The following is an 18,788-nucleotide window of genomic DNA, read 5'->3' on the forward strand; positions in this document are numbered from 1 at the left end:
TGTGTACCTTGGTTGGTTGTGCTAGGATGTGTCAAGTCATGTGGTGCTGCGTCAACTAGTGGGCTTTGTACCCCAGAATACATGTGCCCAGAGAAATGTTACTAAACAGTGAGAAAGAATAGAAAACAAGCTTTTTGAGGTATCTTCCACATAATTGACCACCAGCTGGACACCGTGTGAAACATCTCCAGTGTCCCCTTTGCTCCAAAAGTATGGCTCTGGACAGAATTAATACACAGTGTTTTTCTTTTATGTTTGTGTTGCTTTGAAAGTTAGGTTAACCAAAAAATGTATATTGATCATTAAAGCAGGGAAGAGTGAAAATACAATTTCCCAGTGACTTTAAAATATGTATATAATATAAAATTTGTAAAATATAACGAAAATTACAAGAAGAGTGTAATTAGCTACAGTATACGGTTTAAAAGTAGGCACTAAATATATACCATCGTTTGTTGGGGCAAAGATTAGGACTTTGTAAATAATATTAAGAAGCACAGAGTAGCCTATGTGGAAATTTAGGATTTTTAAAATAAAAAGAAATCATCATAAAACTTATTTTTTGATTTACTGAATGTTGACACTTACACAGTCATACTGATATCTTCACAACTTTAGAAATCAAAACGAATAGTGATAACATCTTATTAATTAAAAGCTCTGTAAGGTCTCCTTTAAGTTGAAATCTCAATAACTCACTTCTTTCATCATCTGTGTCTGATCTTGCACATTCGCTGTCAGCTTACAGCTTACAGTGCTAAAAAGCCAGGTTTGTCATTTGACGTATACAAGATAACGCGATGATGGGTGTGTACGTACGAGCCAGCCCGTGATGGGTACCAAACTTTTTGGTACGAGTAAGCCAAAATTTGCGTACGAGTTGGTGGGTACGAGTTGGAAATTGGTACGAGTTGACCTGTATCCTAGTTCCTCGCGGCTCCTCGTCGGACTTCTATTATTTTGTGAATTTAAATTTGGTCCATGACAATGATAACATTATGTCACCTGTATTCAGTAAACTATGGGTTAAACATTCATGTTATGAATTGGGTCATACATGGACACCGTATTGTTCCCAGGCAGCATTAGATGTTGGAAGTATTGCTTTTAAACAGTCATTGCAGATTTACCTAGTTTTCTATACGGTACGTGATAACGCCGGCTAGCCCCTACTTTAGCTGGATTTTGCTGGGACGATTCGGTGGGACGATTCGGCCCACTTTTTTTAAACGTCTCACTTTAGACCAAATTCATATTCATTTTTTTGGTATTTATCAAGTGTTTAAAGGTGTTTAACAAACCGTATTTTAATGATATTGACAAGATATAATATATATAATAAATAACTAAAAAACGTAATTTTATATTCAATTTATTACTGTACTTCGAAAACCTTGTTTATTTCGTGCATTCGCCAAGCGGCCAACAGAGGGCGTAACTTGTTTACATCGTTCGCGTGACTAAAAAATGATCATTTTTGACAATGTTTTCAAAATGTTTTCCTTTATTGCATCTTTATCCCTAGTAGTACTACCCCATAGTCTATCTGAAAATAAAGTTTAAGTGTGCCGAATCGTCTCAGGGCCGAATCGTCCCGGGCCGAATAGTCCCGGGCTGACTCGTCTCAGGGCCGAATCGTCCCGTTACCCTACTTTACTCTAGCTAGGAGGTGCTTACCTTAGTGATGCTTAATTACCATAGTAAAATAAGGAGGTAAAGGTTAGGGGATATGACCGGTTGGGCCGCCGACAAGTTGAGCCGCCGGTGATTTCTATGAAACGCCCAGTGCATGCGTCTTTTACGACATTTCGCGTAGTGATTAGGATGGTGTCCTAGTACATAAGTTCATGGTCTTGATTTATTGTGTCATGAAAATAAATGATATATAATTACATATTATAATTAACAACACAGCAAAGGAAAGTAGTAATATTTAATAACGTAATTGTTTTTAATCTTTCGAGGAAAAAATTCAGTGCACTCATAATTTTTCTCGCCACGTGTAGGCCTACCACGTAAAGTCACGTTGTCCTCTCTCAGGACTAATTAATAGAGTATTAACATTCTTCGAATGAGGTTAAATAAATATTATTTTTTATTTACTAATCTTTTAATATCATATTTTATTGAATTTTACGATGTTAATACACAAAATATTTTACTAAAAAACGTGATTTTATGTAATTATTTTACCGAAAAATGGAGTAAGCCTAGTTCATACAACTGCCAACTGAGGGGCAACATGTTTACGTCATTTTTGGCTAAAAACGATCACTTTCGGTGATGTTTTATATTTTGGAATCTACAAGCCAGATTTTCATAATTATTTCTTTAATTATAATATTTAATAATATATATACTAAAAACCATGATATATAAACTTTTGAATGTACATCGATCCCTAATAATATAAATAGAACGAGCACCGGCGAAAGTTAGCATTTGGCGTTCCATAAAAAATAACGTTTTTCTGGTGGCGGCTCAACTTGTCGGCGGCTCAACTTGGCCTAATCCAAGGCTAGTAGTAGAGGCCCTAGGTAGGCCTAGTAGGCTAGGCTGGATAACTAGGCTATAGCCGGCCTAGCTAGAGCCATAGTTAAGCCGGGTCCTAAATAAAAGTCTAGGGTCTACTACTACTACGCGGTTTACGGTTTTCAGTCGCATCTAGGTCTAGCTAGACCTAGCCTAATTTTATTTTGGTCGCGATAAAATCAACTTCCGGCATTTTGTATGGGGTGCTAGTCAACCAGTACGGGTCCTCCTGAATACCAAGACCGGTCAATCTAATTACCGAAAACAACGGAAAACAACCATAAATGACCGAAAACAACTGAAAACAAACCGAAAACAAAATAAAAAAATCTAAATACCGAAAACAAATTTGTATAACATTTTTTTGTAAATGTCACCCTCTACTGATGGGTGTTTCTAAAGCTAATAGACCATGCAGGAGAGAAGACCGCACGTGCAAAGCCAAGGAAGACCCTACGAAATTGTAGTGTGCACAAAACAACTAAAAATCGTACAGACTTGATGATTACACCGTACATTTACTTATAAATAGAATCTATAAACGTGTTTAGTCTTTCGATTTAAAAAAAATTGGGTACAAGTTGGTATGGTTACGGGTTGACCTGTATCCTGTTGTATGGCGGGCCACTAGGGCCTAGGCGGCATATCACTGTTTCGGCCACACACACAAGATTTCTATGGTGCGCCATTTACACGCATATACAGTAGACCGTGCTATTGTTTTTGCTATTACCGGTAGTTATTGCTTTGCATGCTTTGGTGTGACTATTACATTACAATTTGCATTGTTGTTTACAAGTTGTATTTTATCTGCTGAACAAAATAGTTAGAGATTCCATAGTCGATCCAAGGAAATGGCAGCGATATTTCGTTGTGATAGTCATTGGCATGTCTTGGCGAAAAACGAATTCAACTGTTAGTGACGCAGTTAAATAGCCTCTTTAGTACAGTCAGGGAGATGTCTCCATGGTAGTGGTACAGTATTAATAGTTTGGCTATGAAAGAAAAAATGCTAAGAGAAAAAAAAAGTTTTTTAAGAGGAATATCAGAAACTCACATATCAAGCAGAATCAAGAAGAAAATTAATAATAAGAAAAAAAAATAAATTCAATAAAACTTTGTTGTTTTCTTTTTGATTGGTTTTTAATATAATACAGGAGTAATTAAATGTTTTATCATGGAACTCAAGTGTCTTAAGAACACATAGAAATGATAATTGATTAATTTACCGCGATATGCAATTGAAAGAGTCATTTAACATATTTTCACATGCACAGAATAAATAAACATCATATCAATATAATTCAGATAAAAATATATTTTTCAGGTCGGCGAAATTGCCTTAATTCTCCTCAGCGAAAACGTAACCTGTAGTATGGTGCACCTGTTCATTAATTTGGCGCAATACCTTCCTCTTGAGTAGTGGTGTTTTACTAATATTTCAAGTTCATTTTATTAGGTAAAATTTACACGCAAAGACAAGCGCACGCATTTCTATTAACATTTTAAATTTACCAGTGTTTTCATTTACAATTACATCTTACAACATATTAATTCTTAATATATGTACGTATACTTTCTTCCAATTGTTTCTTTTGACAAAATACATTGTATTCTTAAACCACTTTATTCTTCCGTTTCTTATTCCTACAAAATTATATTTATTGTACCTTGACACAAATTAGTACACATCCCTACGTACTTCAATTCGTTTTATGTTTATACAAAAATGTACATTTAATTATCACTTTATTAAATATTTGTTTCTTATATATTATATCATTTCTATTGTATCCTGACACATAAAATTAGTATCACTTAGGCATAATTCAATTGATTTCTTTTATTTGTTCCCCTATAATACTACAATATCTATGGGGTGCTGGTCAACCCGTACGGGTCCTCCTGAATACCAAGACCTACCAAGACCGGTCAATCTAATTACCGAAAACAACCATAAATGACCGAAAACAACTGAAAACAAACCGAAAACAAAATAAAAAAATCTAAATACCGAAAACAAATTTGAATTGTAGTATTATTGTAGTATTATTGTCTTTGGCCGAAGTTGGCCTAATCCCACTGCCTAGGCCAAGAGAGCGTTTTTTTGCGGTCAAGCTATTTTGTAATGTCTTTTATAGTTCTACCCATGTTATAATGAATATTAATTGGTTTGAAGGATGTTTGCGCAGGTTTTTTTGGGATTTGTGGTGTGGCTGGTGTGAAATCTGAAATTTTCTCCAAAAAAAGGCATACTTACTGCAATTTCATTTTCTTTTTCATAAAACTGTCTCCTTTTTCAGTTCTAGTTGTGATCTAAGTTAGGTAGATTCGTGCAATTTTCAAACTTGTCAGATTGGTTCAAAATTCCAAATTGTAGAGCTTAAAATTAGGGAAAATAAGAGGTGTCTCTCATGATTATCCGGTTTAGGGTTTCGGAGTTATCGCAATATTTCCATTTCTAGGGCTGTCTTTATACATAAATTGTGACCATTTTTGTTTTAATGAACTCTAAAAACTATCAATTTAAGTTTGTACTTTTGAAAATGGTATAGCCATATCGATCAAAATGGTCTGTACTGTACTGACACGGGTATAAACCCATACTCGGGTATAAGCCCACCCGTCTGGCGACTTCCATATCAGGCTTAGTGGTCCTGTTTTGTTTACACTTCATTGCGGGTGAAGATTGCTCCACACACTACGCTCGAATCACAAGTCACCAAAACGGAAAACCCCTATTTGGTATCGGTTGCCAGAAACAAGCTTTTTAAATTTCTTTGGTATATTTCTGTCTAACGAACATTGTATACTGTACTTGCTTTTCTGCTTGATAAATTCTTGTTCAATTAACGTTTAAAATAAGATATCATACGGTGGCCCACAACTGTCAAGCACACTATAACACAGAATCACACAATTAAAGAAGGAATTACACAATTAAAGAAGTCCGAACGTAATGGTAAAAGAACCGAATAGAATTAAAGTTTGCTTCCAGAGGCAGCGATGGCGTTCCATACGGACTACTGTACTTTAATTGTGCGAGGTACTTTCGAATTTGTTGCGGACTTCTTTAATTGTGCAAGGAGCTTTCGAATTTGTTGCGAACTTCTTTAATTGTGCGAGGAGCTTTTGATTTTGTTGCAAACTTCTTTAATTGTGCGAGGAGGAGCTTTCGAATTGGTTGCGGACTTCTTTAATTGTGCTTAGCTCTTCTTTAATTGCGCGTTTCTTCTTTATTTGTGCATTTCGTTTTATATTTTCATGCTTTCTTTTGTTTATACGCGATTCCTTCTTTAATTGTGTGATTTCTTCTTTAATTGTGTGATTCCTTCTTTAATTGTGTGAATATGATTTATATAGTGTGCGTGACAGTTGTGGGCCACCGTAATATCATGACACAAACTAAAAAGTGTAATTTTCCGACACTCTACACCTTGTGTATAGGCAACGTACACACTTCGCAAAACATAGTGAGGGCGTCTCTGTGGTGGTTTCAGAGGAGGGATGATGTCCATGATTGAATACACAGTAAATGTGCTGTTTTTGACGATCTTCATTTTTGGATGATTTTTTTGGCTTTTAACCGCGTCAGTATGATAACTTAAAAAGAAGGGTTGAGAGAAAATACTACACTTTCAAAGCGTAATCCCCTAAATTGCTGTCTTCGTCTTTTTGAATATATATTATTAGGCCTGTTATCCAGAATAATTTTAGACGATTTTTGTGCTACGGAAGCCGCCATCCTTAGGTGGTCTCCTTGGCTTTTGTCGACCAAACTTGGACCATTAACATATTTTCCTTCATTTCCTGAATCAGAAACACAGTATTTACCCTCCTTCTTGACGGCCAAGCCAACCTCTTCTTCACAAAACTATACCTATTTCTGGGAGATCGTTAAATTTAAATTCTTCATCAGAAAAGTTGTAATGAAAATCTTCTTCGTCGTCGCATATTGTTGTTCGTCGCCATAGCAGCTAGCGCTAAAGATATGAAATGCCAAGAGTGTGCGAAGGTTAAAGGTTGTTGTGCATGTGCAGTAAACAATATATTACGCACGCCTCGTTTAGTTGTTGCAATGGTTATTAAATTAAACTGTGTTTATTTTGTAACATTGTGGGCGGTCTGCGCTCTGTCGATTAGAGTCATTTGAGTTTCTTGTGTAATTTGTTGAACCAAATTGGCAAATGTATTTCGCCTCCACTATTAACGTCAAACAACAATTAAATAGCGTCGAGTAAAATTACAGAATACGTGATTGTAAATTTAGGGATGTAAATAAATAAATGTTTTGGCTACACAATGGGTGATGCACATGTTTAATATGCTCTTAGATAGTGAAAAACCCTATAATTAATGTACTCAACCAAATTATTGTTGTTTATACAAAACAACAATCAGATGGATCTCCGTGGTGGTGGAGAGCATGGCGATAGTATTTTTGCCGATTTTCGCATGCCCTTTATTTTCATCAGATCATTGTTCAATCGCGAAATTCGCAAAAATAAAGGGGCCCTGGAAAAATTTGGGCTTTACAGTAAACCCAAAACAAAAACTTACAATTTTTAGAATTATGACACTAGTGTGAATGTGGCCTTTCACCGGGTCATAGATTTGTAAATTATATATAAACTAAAACTTTTTTTTTTCAGAAAGTACATAAAACTGTATATCATAGTATTTATAAGGTAAACTAATTCATTATTTTAAAACTAATGTTTTTTTTTACAGACTTCATTTATTTTGCGAGGAAAGTGGAAAAAAGTGTTGTTGACCAAGTCTTTTTATGCAGACCTCATTCGCTCTTCAATATTCCTCTCAACCAATGCATTTCTTTTCATTTTTGATGTCTGTTTTTTTAGGTAGAGTAATACTTTTTTATGTAAATATAGCAACCCACAAATTAATGCAGACCTTAAATTTGTAAACCTAGAAATTTTAAATCCACATCTGCAAAATTATAAAAAAAAAACCATTAAAAAAAATGTTAAGGTGCAATTAAAGTTATTACCAATTGCCCATTTTTTTAATGTGTGATTAATCTAAGTTTGCCTTGTGTTTAATCTACAGGTCATTTCAACTTTTATTTCTATACAGACTGCATACCTAGTTAAATTTTAATAAACCAATTGCAAAATTGCACATTGTACACAGCCTTACATGTTAAATTTCACATTTTTTCACACTGAAACTGACATACTCTCAACTATGAGAGAAACTGGGGGAAAAGAAAGAAGGAGTATCATCCGCTCAGAATAAAAAGTCTCAATACAATAAATGCAGTATTTAGGTTTGTAATCAGAAATGGTGGCTACTTTATGATATCTTTGATTTAAGACCACAGTAAATGATACACATAGATTACAGCATTTCTGCTCAAGTACATTGAGTAAATAATGTATTTAATTTTAAAGACGTGTATTTGGTGGATATCACTATTGGTTTGGTATGTTGACTGGGATTCCAGCTTGTGTCATTGCACTTATGATTGAAAGGCCTAATAGAAGAGGATTGTTGGCACTGTATACAGCCAATATAGTAAGTATAATTTCACATTTGTACATATTCCAAAAGATCTTATTTTATTTTATTCACAATTTACTATGCAATATATGCTTTTATAAAATATAGTGTAGTATTACACAAATTTTTCTTGATGGAATTTTTACGATTCTTAATTCACTTTAGGCTGCTGAAACGTTCTTCAATATGCTAGTGTCCAGAGGGTATGCAAGACGTATCAAGTATGGTGAGGTGAGATTTTAACTTGTAGTTTGTACAGTGAAACTCTCCATCGTTTGGCAGTGCATAATTTAATGATTTAGAAATATACAAAATTCTTTTTAAGCAAGTTTTTGTTGGCAAATAAAGCATATAATGTACTGCATACAGACTTAATTCGTTGACAGACATTTGGCCAACCAGACATTTAGTCGACAGAACATTTGGCTGACAACCATTTTGCCGACAGAACATTTGGTTGACAACCATTTTGCCGACAGAACATTTGGTTGACAACCATTTTGCCGACAGAACATTTTGCCGACAGGACATTTTGCCGACAGGAAATTTTGCCGAAACCTTGCACGGTTCATTACTACATACGTTTATGATTAATTTTTTTTTTTTCGTTGGGTATCAATACTCTTTACATTTAAAATTCATTGATCTGCTACTCAGAAGTAAGGTATGACATATATAAATCTGAATTTTACTTTTACTATATTGTACATAATTACAAAACATAAATTTGGCAATTCTCATCTCTACATGCAAAGAAGCATTATTATTATCATTACTAATTTAAGGTTATATGGACTGGATACACATGCAATTATATTAAGCACTCATTACAATATATATATCTCAGAGAGATTTATTAGAAAAAATACGTATTATGTATATTATATGTATATTATATGTATATATATTATATATAAATTGATTGTAGACGGCGACCACCGAAAACACTAGCTCATTATTACCTATCCCACCTTTGCAGTCACAGATTTAACAAAAAATATATCAATTTCTGCTGTTGTGAGTGTACTGGTTTTTGTTGGGCTGATTTATCGCCAAGCAATAATTTGTATAAACGTATTTTAAATCTATTAAAATAGTTTTTTTTTTAAAGTTGATTTGTCTGAATCTGAATAAGAACATTTGGAATATAATAATAAATAACTGATATGTTAAATTAAGCAAATATAATAAATATATAAACTTAGATCCTAATATTTTACATTTTAAAGTCTGGAAAAGGATTACATACAGTAGTTTGGAAAAAAGTCTAGGTTTGAATGAGGATAATGGATTGCAGATAGATAGAGGAAGATCATTGTAGAAATAAGGGGCCTTGCGTATGTAGCTGAAGGAGAGTTTGAAAATTTCAAGAGAGGGTTTAGGAATATGAAGATTTCCTTTCGAGATTTGACGAGTAGTCAAATCTCATTGTTATACGCGGGAGTGAGAATTGTCGACTATCGACTATCATCCACACACACAACACACATGATAAATGTACCTAGAAAGCAACGAATGCGCAGTGTAACTATAGTTGAACCTCCATAAGCGGCCACCTCCCCTGTAAAACGGTGTAGCCACTTTTTTTTAACTAAATAAAAACTTTATTTTATTTTCTCGTAAGCAGCCACCCAACCCAATTCGTATTGACTTTTGACTACAAAAATACAATTTTGCTATTTATTGTCCTTTATATATTTAGCTTTATAGGTTTTAAAAACATTTCTGTGAAGAACATTCCTGTGTTTTTTAAATGTGATGAGAAACTACACAGAACCATTTGCATATGATAAAAGCTTCTAAAATTTTCTTTTCTGAAAATCGTAAATAATACAAAACCACCTGTTGCGTTAAAAATGGCGAAAAATATCATGCATAGCCATAATACATGATTTTGGTCTCTATCGGTAGAACCTCTTGTAAGCGTCCACTTTTTCCGGCCCCGAGTGAGGTTAAACTTTTATTAGTAATTATTTTGTAAACAGACTGTTTTCTGCGCGGCTAGCACTTGGTAACTTGAACTTGAGGCAATTGAAAATACACTGGAAGCAGCGGGATTATTACCTATTTTAGGAGACTATCTTGGCCTAGCCTAGGCTAGTAGTAGTCTAAGGTGAAAATAGGCGCTTATTTTTTACTATGTCCGAATACGATCTATGCCCCCTAGGTCAACTACCCCTCTAGAACAACCACACCTCTAGAATAGAATAACTATTCTCATGACACTGGTAGGAGACTGTATACAAATAAATAGTCAAATCACAGACATGTTCTTTGCTTCATTCGATACATTTATTATCTTGAATCACAACTTCTTCATATAGCATTACAAGAAACCCATCCATAAACCTATTACAATATCGTATAAAAGAATATACATCATTATTTAGCTTATACAGTAGTAAAATGACTTAAATATCATCAAATATTACATAGCCTATGTAAATACGGTATGCACACACATGGAAATAGCCACATTCACATAAGATTTTATCTTGCTTTCGAATCGTGATATTGAATATCATGTTAGCAGGAAGAGCGTTCATGTAGAATTTAACATCGTTATATAAGATGCTAATGAGGTGCACTGATGTGTGAAAGGCCAAACACACATGTTTGGAGCACACGTGGGAATGGATCGTTGATTTGTTTTTGTAGTGTGGGCCTCTATCTACTGTAGTAGTAGTAGCTAGCCAACAGGTTTAAGATAACAAAGAATAGTAACTAATAGTCTTTGTCCATGGTTCTCTTGCGGGTGAGCCATGGCATCTTTGCCTGAAATATTTCGTGTCAAAAAGTACGCCTAAGTAGCGAGCATGAATTAATTTGAAAACAAACCTGGCTTGTCTCACGTCTCACTCATGCTATCCCGCGCTCGCGGTGGGTGGCCGATGACGCAGTAAATAACCAAGCGCTGATTGGTTGAATTTCGTCTTTGCATATAACGGTGTCTATATATCTTACCTTAACCAGAATTAACGTGATAAACAAGATCACGTTAATGGCTTCCTGCAGGTTCATATAGAACATCATGATAAAGAAACTCACAATAATTTCTGAATGTGAGCCTAGCTAATTTATTATTAATTATAATTATTTACTTTAATAAGTTAACTAGTTAATTAACATGGTAAATACAAGTATAATAGGATTATCAATCAATCATAGAATCTTAAAGTATTATAATATGATTTCAATGCATTTTATCTACGATGTATTTCAACGTACCAATAACCTTACTCTAGCTTCTATCATTGGTGAACTGTGCTGAACTCTCACACATGTAATATTATATAGTATACTGTACCAAAAATTCATCTGCGACGTAACATTATGGTATACACACTTGGAATTAAGACTTTCCATTTATTTTGCCTTTTTTCTAAATAATAAATTAGATTACAATAATGATCTTGTAAAACTTACTGAACTTCAAAACATAGAGAGAGATTTATATTAAATGAAAGCTTTCAAATCTTTTTTAATATGCGTATTCGTCAGTTATTTGACGTTAAACAAGAATCGATAATGCTTCAAATTATCTTCAAATTTTGAAAAATAAAAGGGTGGGCTAATTTTATTCTTCATGACATTAAGATGCCATATAGAAATCCATGAATATACAGTTTACCAAGCTGCACCTTGAGGTTTTTTTACGGGAAAGTCGATCAAAAATCATATTTATTTTAATTTCAATATTTTATATCTTTAACCTCATCAATAATATATTACTTGTGGTGGTAATACCAGTAAATATTTATTATATTATTTTAATAGGTGCTACTCTTCAGTTTGACGTCTGCTATGTGTATGCTTCTTTTTAAGTAAGTATTTTAGTAGTATGCCAGATAGGGCTTTAATCACCTATTGATTAGGTAGCTTGGAGTGTTCTGTGCTTGCTATTTTATACAACAATTGATTTACTCCCAATTGTTTGGAATTTTCGGTAAGCAATCTAGGTGGTGTTTCTTTTCGACCTTCTCCACATTATAAATAATTCAAATGAAAGAACACATTCACACGGTAAATATCCATTTGTAAAACTAATCTACCATAATAAATTGACAAAACTATACTCTTATCTAATTGTTTAAAATCCTCAAAATCCATCATCACGGATCATCTATTCTTCAAGAAGGTTGGATCCACCGCTTCAAATATTTGTTTACTTGTATGTTCATTTCTATTGAGCATGTGCTTGAACTACAATTTCCAGTTAGCCAATCATAAATGTCTTTTTTTATACTAGACTTAAAAAATGCTAGACTTCAAAAATGGTTTTGATAAATATTAATAATAGCTCATTTTTATATAGCGCTAATAATCAAATCGTTCTCACAGCACTTTACATTATGCTGGATACAGCAGAAACAACAATATTCATTTTAATGTAATTTAAGCTTTTTAAAAATAAATGGGTTTTGTACTCCTTTAAAGAAAGACTATATATTAACCTATTTATTGAAATAAAACTATCGTAACAAAAATCAACCACTAATGTACCAATCCATTAATGTACCAATCCACTAATGTACCAATCCACTAATGTACCAATCCATTAATGTACCAATCCACTAATGTACCAATCCACTAATGTACCAATCCACTAATGTACCAATCCACTAATGTACCAATCCATTAATGTACCAATCCATTAATGTACCAATCCACTAATGTACCAATCCACTAATGTACCAATCCACTAATGTACCAATCCACTAATGTACCAATCCACTAATGTACCAATCCACTAATGTACCAATCCGTTAATGTACCAATCCGTTAATGTACCAATCCGTTAATGTACCAATCCGTTAATGTACCAATCCGTTAATGTACCAATCCGTTAATGTACCAATCCGTTAATGTACCAATCCGTTAATGTACCAATCCGTTAATGTACCAATCCGTTAATGTACCAATCCGTTAATGTACCAATCCGTTAATGTACCAATCCGCTAATGTACCAATCCACTAATGTACCAATCCACTAATGTACCAATCCACTAATGTACCAATCCACTAATGTACCAATCCACTAATGTACCAATCCACTAATGTACCAATCCACTAATGTACCAATCCACTAATGTACCAATCCACTAATGTACCAATCCACTAATGTACCAATCCACTAATGTACCAATCCACTAATGTACCAATCCACTAATGTACCAATCCACTAATGTACCAATCCACTAATGTACCAATCCACTAATGTACCAATCCACTAATGTACCAATCCACTAATGTACCAATCCACTAATGTACCAATCCATTAATGTACCAATCCATTAATGTAACAACAGTTTAACCACTAACATAATCACACTTCATTAACCACAACAAAATTTAACCTCTAACAACTGGAAAAAACTTTTTTTAAATGTTGGAAATCTAGGAATTGTTTGTTTTGTCAGCTCTCTTTAACTGGATGGACTGTTACATTTAACTAAATTAAACATTTGTCTGTTTATCCTTCAATGTCTCTCTTAAGGGACACCTTCTCATAATCGACCACCTCTCTTAAACGACCATAACCTCTCATTAGAGACCGCATTTTATAATGGCCATTTCTCCTTAGGGACACTCCTAAGGAACAGTTTCTCTAAACGACTACTACTTCTCATAAGCAACCATATCCTCCTATAAGGGAAAGCTTATCATAATTGACCACCTCTTGTAAGCGACCACCTCTTCTAAATGACCATCACCTCTCATAAGGGACCATAGTGGTCATTTAAGAGAGATGGTTGCTTAATAGACGTGGTCAATTATGACAAGTGGTTCCTTACGAGAGGTGGTGGTCCTTTAAAAGAGATGGTTCCACACAAGAGGTACTGTAGTGGTCGTTAGGAAGGTGGTCGATTATAAGAAGCAGTCCCTTACAAAAGGAGGTGCCCACTTACGAGAGGTGGTCAATTATAAGAGAGGTGCTTGATTATGAGAAGCGTTCCCTTAAATCCAAACATATCTCAACATTTTCTACTGTGGTTAAAGTTTGTTTAACATTCGTGTTTAATGAAGTTTGTTACGTTATTGGTTTAACTGTTACATTAGGGGTTAATGTTACATTAGTGGTTGATGTTACGTTATTGGTGTATTGTTACATTAGGGGTTAATGTTACATTAGTGGTTGATGTTATATTAGTGGTTGATGTTACATTAGTGGTTGATGTTACTTGATTGTTACATTAGTGGTTGGTTTTTGTTACGTTAGGGGTTACTGTTACGTTAGTGGTTAATGTTACATTAGTGGTGGATTGTTACAGTACATTAGTGGGTGATGTGCGTGTCATAGGCCTAGTGGTGAAACAGAGGATCAACTCAAACTGAAGTCATTACTCTTTCAATATAAATTAATATTGTGTTCAATGTCTAAAGATTTGACTCTTTCCAATTCTCACCTCATCACTATTGTCTATAGCCTCCATGAGAAAATATTTTACCCAACCAATTACAAACCATTTTATGGACCTGTAAAAACAAAGACATTTGATTTGAGGTGATGATTTTACTACTTGTGTGATATCTTAGTTGTACTTTTTTGTCCACTTTTTTTCTTTTATTAAATTATTCATTCATGTTGTCAATACTGTAAAAGCCTTGCACTTATTGTATGTGCATGTAAATATTGTTTTTAATTTTTTTGTTAGATCAAAGGATCTTCTATCTCCAGATATTGACTCAATGCTAAAGTAAGAAAATCTAATGATTATATTTTATATTTCATTTTAAAATTAAAATGAGTGTTAATTAAAGATGTATTGTCCCTTTGACTAATTCGAAAAAAAGTGGGTCATTTTGTATCAAAATAGTTATTAACTTTCTCCAAAAATTAGTCGAAAAAAAAAATCATTTAACTGAAATACAGACGTTTTTTGTTCAAAAAATAACTTTGACTTCCAGTCAAAGTTTTTGATCAAAACATCTCTTAATGCAATGGGCTTGTTTGGCTAGTCTGTATGCATAATCATAAAAATTTCTCGCGATCTGTGTGAAAACACCTTCTCAACCGTGACGAGCTGTAAACAATCCTAATTAGCATCATGCATACTCGTGGTTTAAAACCTTTGTTTACTTTCGCTCTAGACGAAATGTAATCAAATTAATTTACCTGTTGTTTTTAGTTCAAATTTTCTACTTAATTGAATAAACTGAAATAAAATTAACTTAAGTGAATAACTTTAATATTACTTTGATATGGAATATTTTGACCTTAATTTTTTGTGTTTCAAGGGACAATACATCTTTAAAGAACATTGTTAACCAGCCAAATTTAGTTAATTTTGTGGCCTTAAACCACTTTCATGACTAGCTATAAACAATTTTGATAAAAAAAAAATTATGAACTTTGTACAAACATCGTTTTTTTTTTAATGTTTCATATATACATTTTCGAAAATATTCATTTTTAAAACAGTCATACTGTACAACCTTAATACTAAGAATTTGTTTCAGTTGAATGCTAAAACATACTAATGTGAATAGGTAATATAATATTTTTTTTAATTAAAGGAATACAAAAACTCTTTTTTTTTTATAGAAAATTTGTCGGAAATGAAGAAAGTGGAAATGCACAAAAAATGAATTCTTCGTCTACATCTAAAAAGTCTATTGAATTATACTTTCCAAAGATCCTTCAAAAATGTGTGAAAGTTATAATTACCAAGTAAGAATTTGTTTATATTAGACCAACACTATCCGCTCACTCTTATTATTAGTATTATGCTACGGCTTACACATAAGGTCACAACCCACAGATCAAAATTCCATAATCTTAAACCTCAGGTGCCTCCTCGCATTTTTGTGGCGGGTATTTTTCAAGACGGACATCCATTAGACAGTGTATACCACGATCGAAAAACACCCCTATTTGGGGCAAATAGTTGAACCTAAATTTGTTTTAATCGTCAATAACTAATTATCGAACTCAATTTAATTAGTAAACAGGGTTACATCAGGTGGTTAAAATCAGTACCGAAAGTACGAACCAACTTTATATACCATCGAGTAAACATTCTAGAAATAACGCCCGATTTACCGAATTTTGCCCTTACGTAAATTTATATATAGATAATTATCTAAATTATCACATAAATACAAATTTGAAGAATTTTGGGCACGTAAAAGAGAGATGCGCTCTCGTTTAAACGCAATGAACATTTACGCAAGAGATGAAAATATGACTTTTTGAATTCAACTGGCCATATGATGACGTCACAACATCTGATTGGCAAAATATTCACATGAATTCGTATCTAAATTCCAATAGCTTCCAGAAAACGTTTTAATCATGATTATCACTTTTTATTCTGACGAGCTATAATAGATTGAAATTTACTGTAAAGATGAAAATAGGTGACCCACGTTATTTACTTTTTTTGATATGATGACGTCATAAAAATTAAAATATTTTTAACTCATGCGAAAGCTAGTTGATTTACCTAGACAGTATTAAAATATCTAAGGAAATTGAATACTTATAAGCGAGATGCGCTCTATTTAATGTGATAAGCAATAACGAAACAGAAAAAATCCTATATTTTACATTCGTGTGGCCATACGATGACGTCATAACATCCGAGGGGTAAAGATTCTGCATGAATTCATATCTACAACATATCTGCTTACATATAAAATTAAAAAAATTGGAGGTCATGGATGATTCTGAGGAGCTATAATAGATTAAAAATAGGCATAATTTTTTCACAATATGTTGTCACTTTTGCAACTGAAACGTGCGCAAATGGTCTAAATAAACGTGTTCGTATGACGTCATTTTATTTTGAAATGATGTCAATCTTTTTTAAAATGACTAGGAAAGGCTATAAAATCATAATTCAAGAGAAAAACACATGATTTTCATGCTCCGTGTGCACCTTACACGTAAAATTTTTCGCGCGCGTGGGAATTTTTGACATGCTCAAAATATCATGATCAGAAAGTTGATTAGAAAGTAAATTTTGCGCATTTTGAAATTTTAAATGTGCGTGCGCGCGTAACTTTTTGTGAAACATGGCATTTTTAATCCATAGAAAGTTTGCCCTTGATATGACTTAAATTTTCACAAAGTGTCAATACAAAATGATTTTATAATCTATGATCAATCATTGAAATTCATAAAATCGTGCGTAACTACGCTGCGCGACTCTAACGTCATATAACGAAATTTCTTGCACATCTACAGCTACAGGTCACTCTTATGACAAAGTTATACAATCTTATGTTGACCAGAATTAGAGATACGCTGCCAACAAAATTCCGGGAAAGAAAGAAGAATAACATAGAAGGAAAAAAAGGGGTTATCCGCCAAGTGCGGATAACCAATAAATGTAAAACGGAACATTTTTCTGTCAACGGAAAGTTTTTGACAAAAGGAAAGCTTCTCGGTGTGGGTGAGCCGGGGGCTCAAAGGAGATCTTAACCCTTCTTCCATGGCAGATCCATGACCTGCATGGGGCTCTGGTTGAGTATGGCCAGTAGGGCCAAAATAGACGAACGTTGCCATACGAACAATTCCGCTTCCGTAATCCAAACAAATGGCGTTAAAGACATAATATTTATCGAGGTACGGACACACGCACACATTGCCGTATGAACAAAATGGTTAAATTGCCAAAAGGACAAAAATTGGCGCAAGGACAAATTGGCGTAAGGACAAAAATTGGCGCATGGACAAATTGGCGTACAGTCTAACTAAATTTAAACGTTGAGGGCAGCATAGTATTTTAAAACCATGTGACTGATACCACTAAACTAGGGCTCTAGCGGTTACCTCTGTAACTTGAGACAGAAGTGGGCTGATTTCAACCCATTTTGTGAATTGATCGACCATCATCAGAATGTGGATGTTTTCCCGTTCAGTTTTTGATAATGGGCTGAGGAAATCGATATGTACACGTTCCATAGAACGCCGGCCTGGAATTCGGTGAACCAGTGTCAACCTTGCCGAGTGGCCTTCTTGCTTTTATTACAAATGTTGGAAGTCTGTACATACCTCTTGATAGAACTTCTCCTTCAGTCGAAACTTGGTCCAGGCGACCCCTTGATGACCTGCCGACAGCAGATCGTGATGTAGCCTAAAAGCTATAGCTTGTAGCTCCTAGGGGAACACAAGAAGTCGTCCTGTACCCTCTGCTTCGGTTAATGAACAGGATGCCTGCTTTCGTGAGATGCGTTGCCTGTTCAGTACTGTTTGGTGGCAGCGCTGGAGATAAACAGCTGGTTCTCGGAGGGTTCCCCATTCTGCAACCAGTACAGAATCAAGTCAGGATCACTCGTCTGATGTTGCCTTGCTCGTCCAGTGAGTAACCCCAACACTCGGCTCCCTTCGGGCGTAACTGTACCGCCGCCACCCGCCCGCCATCATTTCCCTGTAAAAAAGAAAACTGAATTGTACCGTTAGTAGCTGTCTGTGATACCTCTATAATTGCCTGTTCACCTGGGTCCCAAGGAACATCATCCACTGGTAGGGTACCCTCCAGGACGTGGTCCAAAGCTACCCGATGTACGTGGGCTATAGGCACAACAGTATCTACTTCATCCTGGAACGCTGACCATCTTGCATATGCTCGTTGACAGTACAAATAGCCCCCACAGGGGAAGCCCTTCAAGCGCAGGATGTTCGTGGTTACCGTCATGAGTTTCTGGTCGGCGAGAGAGAGCATCAGCGTCATGATGTTGTTCTCGGCCGGTTCAATCATTAGATGATACTGGCTCAGCTCCTCAAT

General features: G+C 34.6%; 1 protein-coding gene across 2 annotated transcripts in view; it reads left to right on the forward strand.

Annotated features, from left to right (window-relative positions):
* Window positions 1-911: 911 nt before the first annotated feature.
* The window catches only part of LOC140053866 (transmembrane protein 135-like), a 63,714-nt gene continuing 45,837 nt past the window's right edge, over window positions 912-18,788 (forward strand). For both annotated transcript variants that reach the window (XM_072098594.1, XM_072098595.1), the window contains exons 1-7: window positions 912-1,145; window positions 7,264-7,394; window positions 7,947-8,070; window positions 8,221-8,286; window positions 11,833-11,879; window positions 14,712-14,753; window positions 15,602-15,727. In XM_072098594.1, coding sequence (XP_071954695.1) covers window positions 999-1,145; window positions 7,264-7,394; window positions 7,947-8,070; window positions 8,221-8,286; window positions 11,833-11,879; window positions 14,712-14,753; window positions 15,602-15,727 — 683 coding nt within the window. In that variant the 5' untranslated portion in view covers window positions 912-998. The remainder of the gene's footprint in view (window positions 1,146-7,263; window positions 7,395-7,946; window positions 8,071-8,220; window positions 8,287-11,832; window positions 11,880-14,711; window positions 14,754-15,601; window positions 15,728-18,788) is intronic.

This window comes from Antedon mediterranea, chromosome 7 (genome assembly GCF_964355755.1).
Source record: "Antedon mediterranea chromosome 7, ecAntMedi1.1, whole genome shotgun sequence".
NCBI classification, from domain to species: domain Eukaryota; kingdom Metazoa; phylum Echinodermata; class Crinoidea; order Comatulida; family Antedonidae; genus Antedon; species Antedon mediterranea.